This window comes from Dryas octopetala, chromosome 4 (assembly GCF_963921425.1).
Source record: "Dryas octopetala chromosome 4, drDryOcto1.1, whole genome shotgun sequence".
NCBI classification, from domain to species: Eukaryota; Viridiplantae; Streptophyta; class Magnoliopsida; order Rosales; family Rosaceae; genus Dryas; species Dryas octopetala.
In genome coordinates, this window is record NC_141369.1 from 5,924,434 (window position 1) to 5,947,394 (window position 22,961).

A 22,961-nucleotide genomic window follows, 5' to 3' on the forward strand; every position below is an offset into this window, starting at 1 on the left:
TTTGGCCATAATTGGGGTTGGGCTTTGATGCTAAAAAAATATAAATAACATGTTTTATAGCTTATTAATTTTTGAAATTAAAGTAAAAAATATATTTGAAATCTTTTGAAATTTGCAAGATAAAGGTGGAAGAATTATTGACTTTAATATAATATAATTAAAATCTATCATTTAATAAATTATATATAACTTAATAACTTTTTAAATACCACATAACTTTTATAAACTCTTTAAAAGTTCTAATGTAGATTGTTTAAAAATCTTAATTGAATAACACGACTAAGTTTTTTCTATCTAGATTGACCACGTGGCAATTTGAGTATCACTTTTTATGCTTATGTCCTTAGTTTTGAGGATCTTCTCATCTTTAATTTTTGATGTGGACCAATAAATTTATAATATGTGTCAATATTTTAAAAAAATAATAACAATTATTGATTATGATTATGAGATAAGTTCATTTAAAATAAATGATACATATTATAAGATTATTGGTATAAATGAGAAGTTCCTTAAAACTGAGGGCTAAAGTATTTCCCTAAAAATAATAAAAAATTATCAAACTTTTAAAATATTAAAGAAGATAAAAATTCACACTATTCCAATTCCAAATGTTAGGACTAGGAGTCCCCTCGGGACCAAGGCAGAGACCGAGAGAGAGAGGTAGGTGGTCAGAGACTCAGGGAAGATATTATTGGTCTGCTTGCATTCGACGATGTTCTTCTAGGGTTTCGGTAAGCAAGAGTTGCAAAAGCACCATGGCCACGAAATTCCTTCAACTGCTTTTGCTACTCAGTTTTCAGCTTCGTCTTTCTTTCTCTGGTGAGCTCTCTTTCCTCCATTTCATCCTCTCTATCTACAATTACTTCAATCTCTTTCTGATTTACGCAAGTGTTTCTGGTTGTGATGAATTTTGAATGTTACTCCGTTTGGTTTCTGAGAAAAGCGCTTATATATTACTATGTTATTTTCCCATTTGACTTATATTCCGTTTGCTGTTTTACTCGTTACGCTGTTGTTTGGTTTCTTAGAAAATTTGTCTCACCATTCACATGAAGCATTTGCTTGCAATTTCATACGATTATCCCATTTTCGTGCTAAGAAGGGCAGTTATGAATATTTTCCCTCCAATTTTCTGCTTAAGATAATATGGGCTAGTAGATCGTACTGCTAGACATGGATAACACCCCCTCTCCTCTGCTTCGTGAAGAAAACATGATCCTTATCTGTCTATGACCTTTTACTGATTAGGTGTAACTACTTGAGTCGAGAGATTTGTCTTCAGGCTGTGTTTTTCCATGTCAATAATATGAGCATTCATGGGACATGTGATGTCTTGTGGTTAACCTGTTTCGTACTCTGAATTGTTGTCCAATTTTGTGCATGAATCTTTATCTCTTTTGGGTACCATCATTTGGAACAAAGTCTTTATTTAGAGGCAAGGATACTACCACAGTTTTTGGATTAGAAACTATATATTACCTAAACCTGTTTCACATTGTGCATGACAAGTAGTTGTCAAGCAGCATTTCAAACTTCTCCTTTGGTCCATTGGTTAAAGATCATGTTTATGGGTGTAAGTTATTTAAGGTCTGGTTTTAGCATAGAAGAAATGTTGATCATCCAACTTGATCATTAGGAAAGACTTCGCATATGACTAATTCATAATTATGCAACTTGTCCTTCTTTGTCCTTTCTTGGAATACCTTTGGACAACGGTTTTTTTTGTTTGTCTTGAATTAAAATTGTGTTTTTCTTTTCAAATTTAGGACAAACAAGTATGATGGAGTCGGTGCCTGATCTTCAGAGTTCAATGTACATGACACTTGATGGATATCCTTGTGTACGACTACTCAATCTTTCTGGGGAAATTGGTTGTTCAAGTAAGCTCTTCTACAGTTTTTTATTTTGTGATCATAGTTCATCTCTTTCATTTTACATGCAATAAAAAATCCTTCTAATGAACCTCTGGTGAATTTTTCTTTGTTGTGGTTTTGTCTCGTCGGAAATTTCTGGAGGAAGCTACAGTTCTGGCCAAGAGCAGTAGGGAGACTGGGCAGTGGGGTAGTTTGTTGTTTTCCTAGTGGGGTACGATTTTGGAAGACAAATAGGACTTGCACAAGACTTTCCTAGTGTGGGAAGGAGTTCTAAAGGGTTTTCCTTGTGTACAAGGGAATAGAATTAGCTAATAGGTAGATTACCTAATTCTATTAGGATTAGGAATCCATATTGTAAGTGGTAAGTCTATGCTCTATAAATAGGCTGCTGCAAGTCTCATAAAAAAAAAAATATATAGCTAGAGACTTCTAGGGAAGAAACTCAAAGGGAGACTCGGGTTAGAGACTCAAGGGTGAGTGACTTCAAAGGAAGGGTTTTTCAAGAGGGAAAAACACAAGAGAGCTATTTGTGCAAGAGAGAAGAGAGCGGCTGCGAGTTGGGTAGTCTAGGGTTTCAATAAGTTCTTGTACTCTTATTCTATACATAGTGCAGCTGTGATTCTCTAAGGATCACACGGGGACGTAGGCAAAGTTAGCTGAACCTCGATAACAAATCTTGGTGTTCTTTGTGTTTACTTTTGCTGCCATATTGTGTGTTGTTTGCTATATCTGTTTTAACTCTAGAATACATCAAGGACAAGATCACAGGGGTGTTAATTCACTACAATTGGTATCAGAGCCAGGTTGGCTAATAGGTGTCCGCGATGTCTAGAGGAGGTCGAAGCATGGACTTAGGGGATTTAAGGCATGCTTTGAAGCCATATGATGGCAAGGATGATTTCACAGATTGGCAACGGATGATGAAGAACGTGCTGGTGCAGCAGGATCTGGATGATGCACTTCTTGGTGAGAAGCCGACAACCACGTCAGAAGGAACATGGAACAAGGTTCTCAAGAAGGCCAAGAGTTCAATAGAGATCCACCTCACAAGATCCGTGAGGTCTCACATCACAGAGGCGATGACAGCAAAAGAAGCATGGGACAAGTTAGAGAGTGTTTATATGGGCAAGACGGTGTCCAATAAACTCTTCTTGAAGGATGAACTCTTCGGGCTTCGACTAGAAGAAGGTGGAGATGTAGCGGATCATGTATGCAAATTTCAGCATTGCATAGCTAATCTCGACAAGGTCGAAGAAATTTACAAGGATGATGATAAGGCTATCATCTTGCTGAGATCCCTGCCATCTTCTTTCAAGCACTTCCGAACAACTTTGATGTTTGGAAAGGAGACTCTAAAGCTTGATGACGTGGTGCAAGCGCTCCAGTCATATGCAAAGTTAGATGATTTAACTGAAGGCACTCAGTCATCACAAGGCCTTTACGCTAAGGGCAAGGAGAAGAGTCGAGGGAAGGAAAGGAGGGGCAGATCTAGCAAAAAGGGGAAGTCCAATGATTCCGATGAAGAAGGTGGTTGCTTCGAGTGTGGTTCACTAGACCACTGGAAAAGGGATTGCCAGATATGGCTGGAGAAGAAGAAGAAAAGGGATGAAAACTCAAGTAACGTCGTGGTCGACGATGGGGAGCTTTTGGTGGTATCTTCAGGTAATTCTACTCCACATGCTTGGTATTTGGACTCCGGATGTAGTTTTCATATGTGTGCAAACAAGGAGTGGTTTCATACATATGAGGAATCTAGTAAGGGCAAAGTTTTGTTGGGGGATAACTCTGTGTGCAAGATTCATGGCGTCGGTACAGTCAAGGTGAAGATGCAAGATGGAATTGTTAGGTTGCTTGGGAATGTGCGATATATTCCTACATTGAAAAGAAATCTTATCTCTCTTGGAACTCTAGAGAAGAATGGGTATGCATTCAAGTCTAGAGCAGGGAAGCTCCAAGTCTCAAAAGGATTAAGTGTGATCCTGAAGGGAGTTGTGCAATCTAATAATCTCTACAAGCTTTCTGGGGTTACAGTGATAGGTGGAGCAGCTGCGTCTACCAAAGAGAGCTTGGATGTTGAGCTCATGGAGCATTGTAACAAGGGAGAGCAAGGGCATCATCTCACAAAGGAAGAGTCTCATCAAATAAGTGCTACGGCTAAGGAAGAAGAAGCAACAAATCATGATTGTTGCTTGGTTAGTTATTCATCAAAGATTGACTTCAAGGATGCAGCAAGGGAAGTCAATAAAGATGAGGAAGGTTTGATTGTTGTTAAGGAAGATGCAACCATAAAGGCAATCAAGGTGGTTATGAAGGTAAATCCAGTTCAAGAGAAGGCCAACTCTGAGCTGGTGGAGCATAACACAAGGGTTGAAGAGTTTGGGCAGCAACAACAATCAACAAAGGTTCAAGAACAGGTGGAGAAAAAGAGCACAAGGCAGTCCAAGCCCAAAAGTACCATCAAGCTAACTCATAAGTTTTGGTGGGAAAAGGACAGAGGTTACTATGGTGTTAGTAAGGGAAATCCGGCTACATTCAAGGGGGCTTGTGAGAGTAAGGAATGGGAACGTCGGAGGTGTGCTAGGTTGTCTCTACAAAAGAACTTCAGTTGGAAGTTAGTTCCTAAATCCAAGGAGAACGTTGGCTATGAATGAGTTTATGGAACAAAAGGCGAAGAGAATCTTGAGGCTGCAATTAAGATTCGAAGGTACAAGCTCGGGTTGAGCTTGCTCAATCTTCAAAGTTAGTTGATTGAGGTGGAGCACCTTCTCACTTAAGGTGCATTGAGGCAATAGGTTTTTTGCCAATGTGAAGGGGTTTTGGAGGTTTGTTCGAGGTTACTTCAAGACTAGAGAATATCTCGAAGGTACAACATTCATGGCTTTGGTTCTGACTCGCCAAGGTGGAGATTGTTGTGGTTTTGTCTCGTCGGAAATTTCTGGAGGAAGCTACAGTTCTGGCCAAGAGCAGTAGGGAGACTGGGCAGTGGGGTAGTTTGTTGTTTTCCTAGTGGGGTACGATTTTGGAAGACAAATAGGACTTGCACAAGACTTTCCTAGTGTGGGAAGGAGTTCTAAAGGGTTTTCCTTGTGTACAAGGGAATAGAATTAGCTAATAGGTAGATTACCTAATTCTATTAGGATTAGGAATCCATATTGTAAGTGGTAAGTCTATGCTCTATAAATAGGCTGCTGCAAGTCTCATAAAAAAAAAGAGTGCCACTATTTGCACACCCTTTTTTTCTTTTTGCACACCATTTTTTTGTTTTTTTTCTTCTACACACCCTTTATTCTTTTCTAAAATATACAATTTCTCTTAACACACCCCTTCAATTACCCTAATACCCCTAATTTATCCATTTCACAAAAAAAAAAAAACACACACCCTCCCCAACCTCCTCCTCCTCCTAACCAAAATCAACAAACACACACACCCCATCCCCGACCACGCTGAGAAGCCCACCACCGTCGAAGCCTGCAAGCTCCGCGAAGCCCACCACCGTGCGCAGCTCTGGGTCTCACCCTTTCTCTGTCTCTGTCCGGCCAACCCAGCCACGCCACCCCACAGCACCACCTCCCTGCCACACTCCCTGTTGCATGCCAAAAGTAAAAAAAAAAATTGCAGACCGTTCGGCAGTCATCCGCCGAAACCGGCGGGTTCGTTCGGCAGCCATCCGTCGAAGTCGTTAGTTTCGTTCGGCAGTCATCTGCCGAAGCCATTAGTTTCGTTCGGTGGCTGTCTACCGAACCAACTGCAGCAACAGAGAAAGGGAGGGAAGAGAGAAGGGAGAGAGGAGAGAGAGAGAGAGAGAGAGAGAGAGAGAGAGAGAGAGAGAGAGAGAGAGAGAGAGAGAGAGAGAGAGAGAGAGAGAGAGAAGTCGAGCAGGGGCTGAAAGGCTGGTTGGGCCATCGGACAAAGACAGAGAAGGTGGTGAGACAGAGAAGGTGGCGCGCGGTGGTGGTGCTGCGAGGAAGGTGGTGCTGCGCGCGGTGGTGGTGCGAGGAAAGTGGTGATCGGGCGAGTGGAAAGGAGAAAGGGGCTGCCGGGCTTGGAAGGAAAAAAAAAAAACAGATGGGGTGTGCGAAGAGGAAGGGGTGTGCAAGGGCTGTATAGTCTTTTTTTTTTTGTTTGTTTTTTTTTTAAATAGGGGTGTGCAAAAAGAAAAAATAGGGTGTGCAAATAGCAGCACCCAAAAAAAATATATAGCTAGAGACTTCTAGGGAAGAAACTCAAAGGGAGACTCGGGTTAGAGACTCAAGGGTGAGTGACTTCAAAGGAAGGGTTTTTCAAGAGGGAAAAACACAAGAGAGCTATTTGTGCAAGAGAGAAGAGAGCGGCTGCGAGTTGGGTAGTCTAGGGTTTCAATAAGTTCTTGTACTCTTATTCTATACATAGTGCAGCTGTGATTCTCTAAGGATCACACGGGGACGTAGGCAAAGTTAGCCGAACCTCGATAACAAATCTTGGTGTTCTTTGTGTTTACTTTTGCTGCCATATTGTGTGTTGTTTGCTATATCTGTTTTAACTCTAGAATACATCAAGGACAAGATCACAGGGGTGTTAATTCACTACATTCTTCTCTTTTTATTTTATATTCACAGATCCTGGAAGAGAGAAGGTTGTCGCTCCGATTGTAAGATTACAAAATGCTAGTGAGCTGTCTCAGTTATCAGCAGTTCTGTTGTCAGTGGATGAAATTCAAAGTTTTCTATCCAGGTATATATCTAACCATTTGAAATTCATCTTACCTACTTTACTTAATTTTAGAATTTCATAAGAACTAAATGAATTTTGTTCAAGACACACTATCAAAATGAAAAATGTATGTTCTTAACACACACACACACACACATTGAATTGAAGAAATGATTCTTATGACTGGTTTTCTCAGTAATAGACTAATAGCTCATACAAACAAAAATGTAGTAAGAACTGAACCCTATGATAATTCCATCTTTTTATTGTCAAAGAAAGTTAGGCCAATGAATTGATGTCCTATTTCTTATTTGTATGCCCCATAAACATCTTTATTTTTCAAATCAGAAAATTGTAAAGGATCAGTAAAATAGAAAGCCTTGTGTACCTTCTAGGCATCTGTACTTTTATTCATATGTTCAGTAATGGAAACATTTAGTCCCCCGCCACTTTAATTAAATAGAGATAAGAGAAATTAGCATATAAAAAATCTTTACATTTTTCTAATAGTATATACATGCATATAGAAATATAGCTAGAACTGGAAAAAATTTCTAAATGCTACAAACAAGTCTTTAACATTGGCTGGGTTAGGGCTCGTTTGATAACCTTTTTGTTTGTTGTTCCTTTTCCTTTACTGAAAATTAAAAATTAATAAAGGAGATGGAGACAAGAAATAGAAGAGATATGACAGAGTGAAGGAAAAAAAGAGGGAGAATACATAGAATTAAAACTAAAGACTAAAAGTCATTTAAAACTGTTTCTAGTTTTATTTTAAAAGCAATTATATGTATTATATCTTTCTCGTTACCAATTCTTTAATTGATCTTCTCTTCTTCATCTTCCTTTCTCCTCTCTTCCCTTAATTAAATAAAATTTAGAAAACAGAAAGCAAAAATATTGCCAAGGGGCCCTTAGCTATTTCATGAAGTCATTTCAATAATTCCAGATTCAAATATTATCTAGGGTCACTAATTTACTAGAACAGATGGAAGTAATTTTATTTTATAAAGAATATATTCATCTGTTTCTGTTTAAGTGGTAAAAGAAGGTAGTAATTTTTTTTTCCTGGTGGGTCTACATCTAAATTAATTGGTCTTTTGCTTATTATACCAGCATTGAGTGGCTTATGATGTAGGCCATGGTTCAATATGCATTGCTCTGTTTTTGGACTTGTGGTTATTAGAGTATAAGATTTCTGTTTTTCTATACTGATGCTTCAGTATATAACCTAGGGCTTGGATGCTCTAGGGGCCTAAGCTTTGATAGTTAACTTGAGGATGATGCTTATAGTAATCAATTCGTTGCTTCTTATGTTATTCTTTGAATTCAAAGTTTTCTTACACAAAAGATATCTGTGCCTGTTTCAGGATATTGAATGATTCGAATTTTGCTAGAAATGTTGTTGGCGTCTTGGTTGAATCAGGCCCTGAGTTCCAAAATAAGTTAAAAGGTACAAATGCAGTTATCTACCAGTCGTTCAACTTTTTTAATGTTTTCAGAAATGTTGTTGGCATTTTGGTTGAATCAGGAGAGTTCCAAAATAGGTTAAAGATGTAAAGTTGCAGTCATCTACTTGTCATCTGTCTGTAGTCTGTTCTTTATTTTATTTGTTAGAAAGCTAAGGTGGTTAACCCTCAGCATTCTTATGGGTGTTGCTGACAGTGGCACTTCTCGCTTGTAGGATTCTCTCCAGCTCAAAAGTTCCCACAATCGGAATATGCTCCTTACAGAAGCATCAACTATGAATGGAACCCAATTGTAAGTTTTTTTTTTTTTTTTTCCTTTATGTATGCTGCTCACTGGTAGAATACCTTCTGTTGGAAATATTTTAATGAGTCTATAATTTGATGAGTGATAATGTCTTGCACTGTAGTGCTTGACCTGATTAAATATGCATAATGCTAGTTGACAATCAATTTCAAAATATAAATATACTGCTTAAAGGAAACCATGCACAAACTAACTCTTTGAACATTTATTTATTTTTGTCTACTCAACTTCCAACATTAGAATTGATAATATTAAGATCGTAGGATGTTCATATTTCAATTTTTTTTTCTCTGACAAATTGTGGCATCAACATTTCAAAATTTGCAGGGATCTGGAATAATGTGGAACCGATATAACTTTCCTGTATTCTTAATCTCTCAGAGTAGCGCATTGACCCTGCAGGAGGTAATGCAAGTTCTTAAAAATTTCCTGTAATATATGTAGCCCTGGCCTAATGTTATAATATTTACTATGATATGGGAGGCGGCATCGCAACAGATACAGGTTTTCTTATGGTGGTAGTTTTAAATAAATCATAAGAGGAAGTGAGAAACTTTTGTTTGACCTAGATAATCTTTTAAACCTCCATTAAATCGTAAGGGGAACTATTTTGACCTAGATACATTATCTTTTAAATCTCTATTTTAAAGTAGTGCTTGATCTACACATTTGAAGACCCTACACGAGTCTTTCACCTTATTGGTGCATTTTTTTGCAAGGAATGGGGGGAGATCGTGGATCATGTATTTCTATATTGCCCTTTAACATTACTAATGAGGGTTTAGTCGAGTTGGTCAGGCCCATGGTTTGCTCCCATGTGGTCTGAGGTTTGATTCCTCAAAGGTATCTATCTAGCTATTTGCTAGAGTTTCCTGCCTCCCAAAGATTTAGGGTTTGGTGGGGGGCCCCAGTTTCAAATCCAGGTGCCTGGGGGATTTCTGGATATCAAAAAAAAAAAAAAAAAAAGTATTGCCCTTTAACATTAAATCTGTGGTGGAGGTTGTTTAAGGAAGCTAATGTAAGTTGGATTATCCCAAGAAGTTGTGTTTCTCTGCTATCAAAGAAGCACAAGTGGTTAGGCAAAGGTAAGAAGGCACAAGTTCTATGGGGTGTATGGTGTTAGCCTTACTTTGGGTTATTTGGATGGAGTGATGTATGGGGATATTGAGCAGTATGAAGGGGTGGGAGTGGAGGAACTTTGGGAGACAGTCAGATTTGGCCGTACCTTTGGGCTTCGGTTGCGGGAGAAGTCAAGGAGCTTTCTCTGCCATTTTTTTTTTATCAGATTGGAGAGCAGCTCATTGTTGATGTTTACAATAATGATAGAAGCTGTGTTTTCTATTTTGGAACTGATGATGTATTTTTAGAGGCTAGTTGCTCTACTGATGTGGACTCGTGGTCCTCTATTTGTATTTAGAAGTTTTTGTTTTATTAAAATTGTGCTTCTTTTTTTAAAGGTCTGAAACTTGTAATTAAAATACCAAGCATAGTTTTCACCAAAAAAAATAAAGAACCCAAGCATAGTAAATATTTGTGCCAAACGGCTATGTGTCTTGTTAATTTTCTTCTTAGATTCTTTCTTAGATTGTTCTTAGATTCTTAGATTCATCTTCATAGATTCTTCTTCATCAAGAATCTAAGACACTGCAGCTGAAGTAACTGAAACCCATAGGGAAGCCCAGACTTGGAGTCTCCCACAAAATTACCAACTCTTCCCAGGATATCACTTAGTCCAGCTGACTCCAGTCCAACATAATCCAGCACAATTCTTAATAATAGTCCAGTCCAACACAGTCCAGCGTAACAAACAAAGCCTATTGGAGTGGCAAAGAAGTTAGAAAATTGATGAGAGATTTTATGTGGGAGGGGTCTGATGAAGGCAAACATGACCATCTTTTAAGCTGGGAAGTAGTGTCCAGATGTAAAGAAAAAGGGGGCCTTGGTATTGGGAACTTGGTGTTGAAGAATAAAGCACTTTTGGGGAAATGGCTATGGAGGTTTCCTACGGAACGGGGGTCTTTGTGGCATTTAGTAGTAAGGAGCAAATATGGATATCATGAGAATGGGTGGGATACCAACTCAACACTTAAAGTTTCTGGTAGAAATCCATGGAAGGAGATCTCTAAAGGGATGGGTGACTTTGTGCAGTGTCGTAAATTAGTGGTAGACAATGGGGAAATGATTAGATTATGGGAGGACGTATGGTTGGGAGACCAAGACCTAGCATCCTGATTCCCTAGGCTTTTTAGGTTATCTAGACACAATAAGTTCGCCATTGCTAGGGTCGCTTCCTTTCCTTTCTCACCAGGGAGTTGGGATTTTGGTTTCAAAAGAAACTTTAAGTGATGTGGAGGCAGAAGAGCTTTCAACCTTGTTAGAGTTGATGGAACATTCGCGCCTGTTTGAAGGGAGATCGGATTCAAGGCGACAGAGTCTAGAGAAGACGGGAGAATTCTCTTGTAATTCTTTTTTCAGATTTCTTATAAACTCTGAGGAGATACCTACCTTTGCTCCTGCAAAGTCAATCTGGGGTTCAAAGGTTCCAACCGAGGTGAAGATTTTGGGCTGGTTAGTGGCTCATAAGAGGGTCTACACGTGTGATAGCCTTCAAAGAAAGAGACCCAACTGTTGTTTTTCTCCAAGCTGGTGCATTATGTGCAAGAACGAAGGGGAGACAGCGGATCATTTGTTTATTCATTGCCCAGTAACTATACAATTGTGGCACAATCTGCTTAAAGAAGCTGGAGTGAGTTGGGTGATTTCAGATGGCTGTTTTGGTTTTCTTAGTGAAAAACATATTGGTTTTGGTAGAGGAAAGAGAGCCAAAGTTTTGTGGGGATGCTGTAGATTGGCTTTACTTTGGGTAGTTTGGACAGAAAGGAATAGAAGAATTTTTGATAATCAAATAGTGGTAGGAGTGGAGGAACTCTGGGAAAGGGTGAGGTTTTTGTCCTCTTGTTGGGCCTCAGTCTCATCAGAGTTCAATGACCTATCCCTTTCGTCCACTTTGCTAAATTGGAAAGCAGCTATTAGTTAATTTCTTATTGGTGTTGCTTAGTTTCAGTTTTTGTATAGTTTGTCTATTTTCTTCTCTCAGTGGTAGTCTTGTCTACTGTTGGTGTACTTTTGCTTGCTGTGATTAATAAATTATCTTTTCAAAAAAAAAAAAAAAAAAAAAAAAACCAGTGTTATTTAATGTAAAGTTAGGTTTACATTAGCATGTTCAATGTTGTCAATGATTACAAATTCAATGAACTAAAGTTTTTTTCACAAGGTATTTCAAGATCATACATGTCATTGGTGTGCACTTTATTCACCATGTAACAGATTTGCCACTTATGCACTATTTTATGAAGTTAATTAGTGTAATGGAAGCATTATTAATTAGTTTATTCCCAAAAGTTTCATTCACATTTTCCATGTTTTTAAGCAAATTTCCCTTGCTTCCATTGATTTTTACCAATATTTACATCAATCTCCCCAAATCTGAAGCACCAATATTCCCACTAACATTGAAATTTTCAATCTTGTTTGCACTTTATATCATTTTTACTTTGATGACTTTAACTGGGTTAGATTGAATTTTTGATTGATTAATATATTGTGATGTCACTTATATCCAGGCTGCCATAAAGAATGAGAAGAACAAGAACTCTTATACTGCTAACGTGGCTGAGTTTGATCTGGTGATGCAGGTATAATCTGTTGTTTCAGCATGATTTTTATCTGCCACATTTTTATGATTTTATCCAGTGAGATTTCATTCACTTAATATCATAAAATGACCTGTAATATGCCTGGCCTATTTCAGACAATGAAAGCTGGGACTCATGATTCAGAATCTTGTCTAAAGGAAAATACTTGCCTTCCCCTAGGCGGATACAGGTGAGTTTTCCTGGGATATATTCTCATAATGCAATTTGACAACTCAAGTTATGAACTTATGATCCAGTTGATTTGAAGTTTATATAGTGTTTTGGCAGTGCAATGCTTATGGTAGTAAATGTTTGTTTCAAATGATTCACCTCCCTTCCACATACACCATTAATGTTTTATATGTGCTCTTTTGGTATATAAACTGGTCAATACTGTTGGTACTACAATCAACTTAACTTTGATTTAAAAGATTTTGCTATAGAATTCATGGACATAGAAAGAAATAGGAATTGAGAGAGAAAGAGAGAGATATTGAGAAGAGAGAAGAGATCAAAGAAGTTTAGGTAGAAGGAGAAGTAGCACAAGGATAGAGAAAATTAGGGTAACCTTTTTTTTTTTATAAGAAACAAACTTTCATTAAACAAAAACAAACAGTACAAACAAACCAAGCAGTGAACAAGATGTCCACTAGCCTACAAGCTGCTACTAAAAATAAAGAAAAGACACGAAAAAAACACATAAAACACCCAAAGCACACTACTACCAGCAGAAACAAACCCACACAACCCCAAAACCACCCTATCCAACTGCAGCTTTCCAATCCAACAAAATTAAAGAAACTGAGGACCATAACGACGCCCAAAATCTAACTTTGTCCCAGGAATACTCCACATTATCCCCCTTAAAATCTTCAAAGATTCTTCTATTTCTCTCCCACCAAATTACCCACACCACTGCCATCACACCACAAGACCACAGGACCTTTGCCTTCCTACCCCTCCTCCCAAACACAACATTTTTTTCACACAACAGCACGGATACTGACTGAGGATTATCCCAGCTAATACCAGCAGCTTCAAACAATTAACCCCATAAGCCCAAAGCAAAAGGACAATACAGAAACAGATGGTTTCCAGATTCAGCTTCCGTTCTACAAAGAGCACACCAATGAGGAGACAAACTAGTACGGGGTCTTCTCTTTTGAAGCATATCGCACGTATTTAACTCCCTGAGCAATAATTCATGCCAGAACACGGACTTTGGGAGAGGCATGCGACTTCCAAATGAATTTTGCAGGCTCAAAAACCGCTGAATATCCCTTTTCACATAGATGCTTAAAAAAAGATTTGCAAGAGAGGGATCCAGAAGCCTCCAACTTCCATCTTCTTCTGTCTAGACCTCCATCAACCACTTGGGCATTAACTACCATAAGAGCAGCAAATTCCTCAACCTCTCTTTCACGAAGATTTCTTCTAAATCCAAGATTCCAGCCTACTCCCGATGAATTAAAAACCACCATATTTGCCACCATACAGTTTAGATTCAAAGCCAGCCTACTCAAGCGAACAAACATGGAACATAAAGGCACTTCCGAGATCCAGAAATCCTTCCAAAATCTTATTCTCTCTCCCCCCCCCCCCCCCCTTCCCTCCCTCCCTAAGCTGACAACACTCTAGGAACTCCTCATAACCTTGATAAATGTCCTTCCACGGACAGCGAGAAGATACCATTACCCCTGACCTCGCATCCCAGCCATTATCTTAAATGCCATATCTGCTTCTAATCACCATGTGCCATAAAGAATTGCCTTCAATGGGGAACCGCCACAACCATTTTGCAAGAAGAGCTCTGTTTCGATGGACCAGATTTCCAACACTTAACCCTCCCTTTTCTCTTGATTGCAAAACTAAACCCCACCTAATCAAATGATCTTTCCTCCCTTCTTCTGAATCACCCCAACGAAAATCCCTCATCAGCTTCTCCATCCTTTTAGCTACCTTAGGGTAAACTAACTGATATCTCTTTACTAGAGAGACCTGTTTATACAGGCAACTTAGTAATAAAGTCCCACAAGGATAGGGAAGTCATAAAGTCCATGAAATAATAAAAATAAAAGTTACAATAAGTCTAATTTGTAATCTTACTCATGCACCAATTTACTTTAATTTGTTCCCATCAAGTATTTTTTAAGGACAACTTTGTTTGCAATCTAGAATCTTTTAATGCAGTCCTCAAATTCTCCCAATCAAAGGGCGAGTAATGTTTATCTTATTGCCTTTAGCTTTAAGTACTGTTATGGAGATCACTAGTGGGTTCAGTCAAAGGCAGAATCATGTTATTGTCTTCCGTTATTGTTATTATTGCCTCTAAGTTCCATTAGCTATTTAGTCCTTTGTATACCTGGTAAAAATGAATCCAAGAACAAACAAAATGAATATTTATATCTTTTTTCTTTAAGTTTCTTGATTTTACGTGAAATGTAATTTTTGCATCTTCATTATGAAGGGCAGTGTTTGGTCATCGCTTCCTCCAATCAATTCTTCATCGTCGGAGCAGTCCAAGCCCATTATACTTACAGTGGCGTCAATGGATTCAGCTTCATTTTTTCGTGATAAAAACCTTGGTGCTGACTCCCCAATATCTGTAAGTTGGCTTTTATTTTGTTATAATGTTTATGCTGCCCTAGATGAATGTACTGAATTATGTTTGGAACAATTTTTAGGGGATGATTTCATTGCTGGCAGCGGTTGATGCACTTTCTCATGTGGATGGTCTGGATGACTTTAATAAACAGGTGTGTTATGAGATTGGTAGTCCTTGCATAGAAAATGTCTGTCAGTTTGCTCATATGGCCATTTTGTTTATGAATGCGTTCCTCCAAAATTTAGTTGCAAGACAATTCTAGTAATTTGTAATACTGGGTTGTATTATGCATTTTTTAATGCAGGGTTGTACATCTGTCCCTATTCATATATTGCTCATTTTTCTTGGTTTCTCTTCATATTTCCCAGGCCATATGTTCCAACCTTGGAGATTGTGTTAACATTTTACGCATTTCAGTTAACAATATACACTATATGTTCTATGCTGATTGTTGAAAGATTCACTATCTGTTTGCTCAAGCTGCTTTTGCCCAAATTTAGATTACATACAACCTCGTACGCAGCCACAGTATGCTTCCCTTGTGAACCTTTTTGTAGTTGTGAAATGGATATAAAACTATCTGCAAAACCTTAGCATTTTGTGAAATTTGAAATTTTGTATCTGCAACAGCTTTCTCCTCTTAAATTACAGTTGCTATACAGCCTTTTCTTTATCAGCCCTCTTGATCTTATTTTAGTTTAGGTTTGTCAGGGTTTCAATGTGGCCCATCTTTATTTCAGCTAGGTCCTGTTCAATTTCTAAAAGGCTCTTCCTGCATTTCTCCTGAAGCTTGCTATAAAATCAGTTCTGGCACACAATTTATTGCTGTAGAGACTCTGTTGACCACTTGACCTTGAGAATAAAATCTAAGTCTTAAATGTTGCTCATGGTTTTTTTTAGGCCTATAGTGCTCCTACATTGGTTTTAGTGTCTTAATAAATCATTAAGGGACCAAATGAGTCTGAGGGTAATCTTATGAACTAACAGCTGATCTATTTGTTTGATATATAACTGTTGCCATAACGTATTACTAAGTGCTAGCTCATACAGTCATATTGCATAGTTTTGGTTGAAAAGTTGTCGCATTTAATACTATTAGCAAATAATCTTAGATCTCATTTTGGTCCCAGAGACATAAGTGAAATAAATTTTTTCTTTAGGTACAGATAAGACAAATCAATTTAGTACTATAAGTTTAATTTTATTTTTGACATTAGACATTTATTAAGCACTATGGCATATTTATTTGACTTTTGTTGTCTTCTCTTGTATGTTACTCATATGGCTTGTCGCCTCTTTTTCATTATATTTTATTTTTTTTGTTTTAATTCATTTAGTTTTTTTTTTTTTTGCTAATAATGGTAGTTACTTATTAACAGTACAGAAGAAAAAAATAAGAACAATGCATGTTTAAAAAACAAAGAACAGTGCAGTTTTTATTTTTTTTGTGCATTTGTTTATCTTAAAAAAATTAGTTTTGTTTGTTTGTTTGTTTGTTTTTTATTTTATTTTGGTGTCCTTGTATTGCTGCTGTGCATGTAGAAATGTATTTTTTCTGATCCTAAATTTTGATACAGCTTGTTTTTACTGTTTTCACCGGGGAGAGCTGGGGCTACCTTGGTAGCAGGAGATTTTTGCTTGAGTTTGATCTGCAGTCTGATGCTGTTAGCGGCCTTAATTACTCATTGATTGAGAGGGTATACTTCTGCTCTTGATATTGTTGAATTCATATACTGTAATCTTGAAGGTTTTGTTATTGTAATATTACCTCAATCAGTTCAAGCAAGACCCTTTCATTTGTTTAATGAAAGTTTTGATTCTCATAAAAAATATTACTCAATCAGTTAAAATGTTCACAAGGAGCCACTCATCTTTTTAAACTCACAAGACCCTCCCAACACATAGAATCGTCAAACCCAGTCTGAAGAAGATTTGAGTTTCACATAACCCTCCCTCCCCCTCCCCCCTTTTCTGTTCAGGTATAAATTCTCCTTTATATGTGTCATGTTAAAGATCTCCCTGGTCGCACTCCCATTTGTGCCAAAAGATGCTGGGAGTCATGTTATGCATGCTTGAGTTTTATGTTAAAGTTATATGGTTAGTTGTCTTGTAATTCACTTGGATCGTTCACATTATATATCAGTAGATCGTTTGAGAAGCTAACTATTGGGTAATTGGATACTTGTGTGTAGGTTGTGGAAATTGGATCTGTTGGGAAGGGCCTCAACCAAGGAGTCAAGGACTTTTTTGTTCATACTGCTGGGGTGAGAAATTTGTTCTCTGAAATTCAAATTTTACGCACATCCTTGTAACTTCTGCAACTGTGCCTTACAATTTGTATTTTGATATTCAGACTTTCTGAGAACTGGTCTAGCCATAATCATGTTAAGTTGCATTTGATATGCCCAAGTGCAGAAGTAAAAAAATTCTTTCCCCAAAATGTGCTTGCTTCTTCCATTGCACAGGTCTTTTGCTATATATACTTCTAAAATTCAGTTTCTCCCTTATGACTCAAGGAAAGTTGAATACTCAGTTGATCAACCCCTAGGTAGCATTTGTCTTGCAGTAATGGGTATGAGATTCCTTCCCCCTGTTGAAAGAGGGCCAAAGTGCTTTGGAGCTGCAGATTATTAGCCATTTTTTGGGTTATTTGGATGGAGAGAAATAAAAGAATGTTTGAAGATTATAAAGGGATAGATGTGGAAGAATTGAGGGAGTTGATTTCTTTTTGGTCATCTTTTTGGGCCTCTGTCTCTAGTGTTTTTAGGGGAGTGTCTTTGTCTTCCATTCTACTTGATTGGAAGGCAGCAATTAGTTAGTTTTGGGCTTGATATGTTTAGTCAAGGGTGTGGTGCGAGAGTTTTTTTTCTGATTTTGTTTTGTACCATAGTCGATGGATTCCTTGTCCATTGCTTGTACAGTTATGTGATCTTTTCAATAGAGTTTCTTTCTTCTCAAAAAAAAAAAAAAAAAAAAAAAAGAAGAGAGATTTCTTCCCCCTGTTTGTTAATAGCAAACATGGAAATGGAAGGTGGGTTTCCCATTCCCATAAGTATCCACAACACACAAAATATGGGTTTTGCATTCCCAAAGGAGAATGTGGGTTTCCCATCCCCATGTTCTAGTTTTAACTTTATAATAAATGATAACACCATTTCCATTCCAAATGTGAATGCTGTAACCCATGGAATGATATTGGGGTATGGGGGATTCCTGGAATCCCATTTCGAGTAACAAATGCTAACTTAGTGTTACTGCATTGTCAGTTTGTCACATAACGAATCCTTCGTGATTGACTTGGTCATTGATGCAAAAAATGTCCAAATACCAAATTCGGCCTCTATGAAACCTATTCAAAGCAGAAGTGCTTGGGAAGATACAGTGAAAAAAGATCTTTGTTACTTGTTATCAATAAAGAGCCTTTGCATTCAGTATGGTTAATTTTTCAAGGCATTATTTTTGTAGGTTTCATCTGCCACAAATGAGACATTGGATGCTTTGAGGCGTGCCCAAGATTCAGTCAAGTCTGAAAACATTACAGTCTTGTCTGCAAATGCTTCAAATCCTGGGATACCTCCATCTTCCTTGATGGCTTTCCTGAGAAAGGTTTGTTACAGTACAGTTGAAATCCTTCCGCTTCACAGTTGATTCCTAGTTTTTTGCCTCCTTTCTTTTGTTTCTTGCTCATGTTAGGGCATAGCATGATACAATATTGTGTGGCTGGGCACAGTTGATAGGCACACCTCTCCACTAAAAAGTAGGTTAAAGTCCCCCTCCCCAAATCCTGTAATTGATTAAAAAATTGATGAAATGACCTTGTAGGATTGGAAAGAATTCGGTGACTCTGGTTGTCTGTCCTTATATGTCATTCTTTTATTCTGGTCCTTTAAAACTTTTCTTGGAGTAATTAATTTGCTACACATGTGGGGGTCCAAACATTTTTCTAATTAGTACAAGTAATTTATAAGTTGAGAAAACGTTATTAAATTTCACAAAACTAAAGTTTATAAAATTAAAACAACAAAAAAAGTTTCAACTATTTAGCCACTTTTGATATGGGTTATGTATGTTGATATTACTTTCATGGATGAGATAGTGAACCCATGAAAAGGAAAGAGTGCGGGGGACTTGAGTGTTGTTTCTGTAGAAGAGAGAAATCTCTCTCTTCTGTTTCATGTGGTAGGGAGGATGGCCAGGAAGTAAGCACTCTTAAGCACAAAGATATTAGTCATGAAATTATTATGTAATATATGAATTCACACATACATCAACAAAGGTTCACACACACATAGCAACAAAGCTTCTCATATCTGGTCAACTGTTTTATTAAAGTGCAGACAAATGACGCTGGTCATCCGATCCATCCAAGGCATACGAGAGTTTCACTCAAAATTATGGGCAGACCTTTGGCGGCATAATATTTTAATAATTTATTATATTCCCCACTTTGCACTCTCTCACGAGTCACGACTTTCTCACTTTTCATTTAAGAATTTATTCTTTCTCTTCTTTATTTCAATTGTATGTTTCATTCTTTCTTCATCACTCTCCTTCCTCTATAACTTTGTTACCTCTACAACTCCCTCACCCATATTAAGAAAAAGAAAGAATTGGATGCACAACATGATAACAAAGGCAATCTTGTTACATAGCATATTGTATCAATGCATTGTTTAGCTTCTTTTTTGGAAGGTTTTAATTTTTGTTTCTTTGGTGTGAGAGATTGGTTTGTGGTGTTGTTGGTCCATCTATCTGGTGGTAGGAGGGCACAAGAGGCCTGGGGTATGAGATGGAAGAGACTAGTGGCCCGGGGTTTGGGGACCAACAGATATAGGAAGGAGAGGTGGGTGTTGTTGTTTCTGTTGTGCTTGAAGTATCTGTTGGTACCTGTAATGATTTAAATGTGAGGCTGAGGGGCTATATCTCTAGGAAAGAGAGAAGGTTGAGGAAAGTGTAAGAGACCTTCATGGATGTCTATGACAGCAAGATTTTTATAGGATGGGGTGGCTCTGATTTTGATTTGCTTGCAAGCAAAACTTGACTGACCTACAACAACAGCCTCCATAGCCAGATTGCTTTGTGATGTATAAGAAAGTGAAAGATAGTGGGTTGATCAAGAAACTACGTACAGGAAATGCTAAAAACTTTTTTGAAATAAAAGAGGCTGCATATATTCCACTAGGAAAATCCTTGATTTACATGATTTTCTAGAGACTAAAAAAAGTGGGAAAAAGAATAAATTATCCAAAGTGAGGAGACGTAAGAGAGTGAAATGTTGGAAACTGAGTAAATTATTAAAAAATGATACTGCCCAAGGTATGCGGTAATGCTTATGTGTCAGTATCCATTTTGAGAGGAACTCTCATATGTGTTGGATGTATAGGATGGTCAGCAGCATTCGTCCGCACTTTTAAGAAAATCTAGTTGACCGGATGTGAGAAGAACATGGTTTTTTTCTCTCTCTCTCTCTCTCTCTCTCTCTCTCTCTCTCTCTCATTGTTTTTTGTTTGTTTTTTTTTTTTTTTTCAAATCCCACTCTTCCATTATCTTCTTGAGAAGTAAGAAAAAATAACAGTCATATTAATGTGAAAAATTTCACCATAAGAGTCCGACTTAATATATATATATATATATATATCTATATAATGTTAATGATTTCTATATTTTATTTCACTTGTTTATGATGTAATGTGTGTGTGTTTATATGTATATATATATCAATTGTAGAAATGTTACCAAAATTTTAATTTTATATAAAGTTTATAATCAAATTAATTAATTTAAGCATGTGAACTAATGAAAATTGTTGATAATTAATATTTTGTATAATTATATTTTTAAAATAATCATAATCCAGTTGGATCATACACTAAACACATTTGTACTGTATAGCTCAGCCAATTGCCTTATTAGATACTACCCCAAACACATGATAGTACTGAGTTCAGTCCAGTCCCCTTGGAATTATTGAATGTCTCATTGCATCGCATGTGTAAGTCTCATATTTTTAAATCCACAGAATTTGCAACTCAGAAAATGACTAACTAAATAAAACAGCATTGAATCTGATGTGTCTGCAGCCAATGGATTGTGTGAAGTCTGAACCATACCCTTTTTCTCATTTAAATTGTTTGTTTTGTTTCTTCTCTTTGGATATTATTTGTACTTAAAAAAAAAAAAAAGAACAAAAAAAAAGAAGAGATTTTCCTTGTTTCCAATAGCACGACCATAAAGGTGGAAATTTTTTCTATAACATGCCTGTTATTTAGGTGTAATATATCTTAACATGAAGAAAAAGTCTAGATGACAATGAGTCGAAGAAGATATCCTAACATGTTCAAGAAAATAAAAGTGGTTTTCATTATTGTTTTATTGGAAATCTAGTCAGTAGCTTTTCTGCTCTTGACAGAACTCTCTAACCTCTGGGGTTGTATTAGAAGATTTTGATACTATCTTCACCAACAAGTTCTACCACAGTCACCTTGATGATTTATGTGAGTTTATTTGTATGCTTTTGTTCTTTCTTGACTAATCATCTTAATCTACACGGTGATCCCGAATCATATTTCATTCGTGTTTTCAATGCAGCAAATATAAACTCTTCAGCCATTGTGGCGGCAGCTTCCCTTGTAGCACGCACCCTTTACATTCTTGCGAGTGACAATAAAAATTTAAGCAGTTCAGCTTTAACGTCTATCAAGGTGAATGTTTCACTTGTTGAAGAACTAATGGGCTGCCTATTAGACTGTGAGCCGGGTCTTTCTTGTGAGCTGGTGAAAAGCTATATATCACCAACCAATACCTGCCCAAGCCATTATGTTGGTGTTATCCTTGATGAACCTTCCTCCACACCTTATACTGGATATGTTAGTGATATTTCAAGGTTCGTTTGGAACTTTCTTGCTGAAAGAACTTCATTTCCAAAAGAGAATGCCAGCTCTGTATGTTCTGAAGATTGCAGCAATGAGGGTGAAGTCTGCATTAGAGCAGAAACAGAAGGAAAGGGAGTCTGTGTTGTCTCCACAACCAGGTACCTCACTGGCTAGTAAATAGAATTTGCAGATCTATTATAGTAAGCATGCTTAATTAAATTGTGTAAGAGATTGGTGTGATACTGGATTTTTTTTTTAAAGGAAACAAGACTTTATTTTATTTTTTTTGGCCAAGGAAGGAAACAAGACTTCATTAATCAAACAGAAAATGTACAAAACTGAGGACAAGAAATAAGCTACAAATGTATCCAAGACAGATACAAAGTGCTCTAATTTATAGCAGCACACCGATATGAGAAAATAACAGAAAATGAGCTTTCCCTAAACCTGTTGACACTGATGGCCAAACAGATGCCTGGAACCAAACCCTCTCCCACAAATAATTCACCTTGTCACCCTTTGCATCCTCAAATATCCATCTATTCGTTTTTAGCCAAACGACCCAATAAAAGCCATTACTCCATTTCTTCCCAGCACCAGACCCTTCTTCTTACCTCCAAAAAACTTATGCTTCTCGTAGAATAATGCCACATGTGTAGCTGGAATCACCCAGCACAAATTTGTCTCTCCCTAAACAACCTTAACTAATGAGTGCTCATTGTCCTAGTTGTGGGGTCTGACCTGCCCTCCTGGTCATATTGTTTGGAAGTTCCATCCAAAGACCCCCCTGCCACTGTGTGTGTGTGATGGATATTTTATTCTGTGTAGTTCAGAGTTTGCCTGCCTAGCAGGCACTTTCTTGTTGGGCCTTTTCAGCAGGAGAGAGCTAGATTGCCAATTCATAATGTACAAATTTTGAATGCTTGTGGTTGATCATACAGATATGTTCCGGCATACTCAACCAGGTTGAAATTTGAATCTGGAACTTGGATTGTGCTGCCTCCAAATAACTCTGATCCCATGGGGATGGTGGACGCTGTTTGGACTGAAAGCAACTGGAATGCGATTGGGCTCCGGGTCTACACAACCCAAAATGCTTCTTTTGATAATCTTGTTTTACTTGGGAGCATTGTCATTACAGTCTTGGCTTACGTTGCAATAGTGATTACAAGGGCCTTTGTGACAAAGGCCTTAAAGCGTGATTGATAAAGTTCAACTTGTGTAAATCCTTGATATATTCTTCATTGAAAATGGTGGGACTATAAGGGTTGTCTGATTTATCTGTTCTTTAGGGCTTTTGAATATTTTCAGGGTTGCATTATTTTGAGCTGCATCCCTGCTTACATTTTATAGGGAATCAATTTAGTCGAAGTTTCTACTATTGTACAAATAGAAAGTTTAGAAATTACTGGAGCAAAATGTAGCAATTTTTAAGGCTTTTTATCCA

General features: G+C 37.5%; 1 protein-coding gene across 1 annotated transcript; it reads left to right on the forward strand.

Moving 5' to 3' along the window:
* Positions 1 to 624: 624 nt before the first annotated feature.
* LOC147286324 (Zn-dependent exopeptidases superfamily protein) lies at positions 625 to 22,961 on the forward strand. Its single transcript, XM_086241383.1, has 16 exons — positions 625 to 822; positions 1,770 to 1,883; positions 6,476 to 6,590; positions 7,940 to 8,022; positions 8,254 to 8,330; positions 8,670 to 8,747; positions 11,966 to 12,037; positions 12,154 to 12,227; positions 14,510 to 14,642; positions 14,722 to 14,793; positions 16,220 to 16,339; positions 16,835 to 16,906; positions 18,108 to 18,248; positions 21,052 to 21,136; positions 21,231 to 21,672; positions 22,456 to 22,961. Exons 1-16 carry the CDS (start codon positions 759 to 761, stop codon positions 22,718 to 22,720), a joined length of 2,007 nt encoding a protein of 668 aa, XP_086097509.1. The 5' UTR covers positions 625 to 758; the 3' UTR covers positions 22,721 to 22,961.

Bases quoted from the DNA above. Each gene is read 5' to 3' on its own strand.
- LOC147286324 (XM_086241383.1), top strand. From the start codon at position 759: ATGGCCACGAAATTCCTTCAACTGCTTTTGCTACTCAGTTTTCAGCTT. The intron at 823-1,769 runs GTGAGCTCTCTT...TTTCAAATTTAG, and splicing joins GCTTCGTCTTTCTTTCTCTG to GACAAACAAGTATGATGGAG. The intron at 21,137-21,230 runs GTGAGTTTATTT...TTTTCAATGCAG, and splicing joins CAGTCACCTTGATGATTTAT to CAAATATAAACTCTTCAGCC.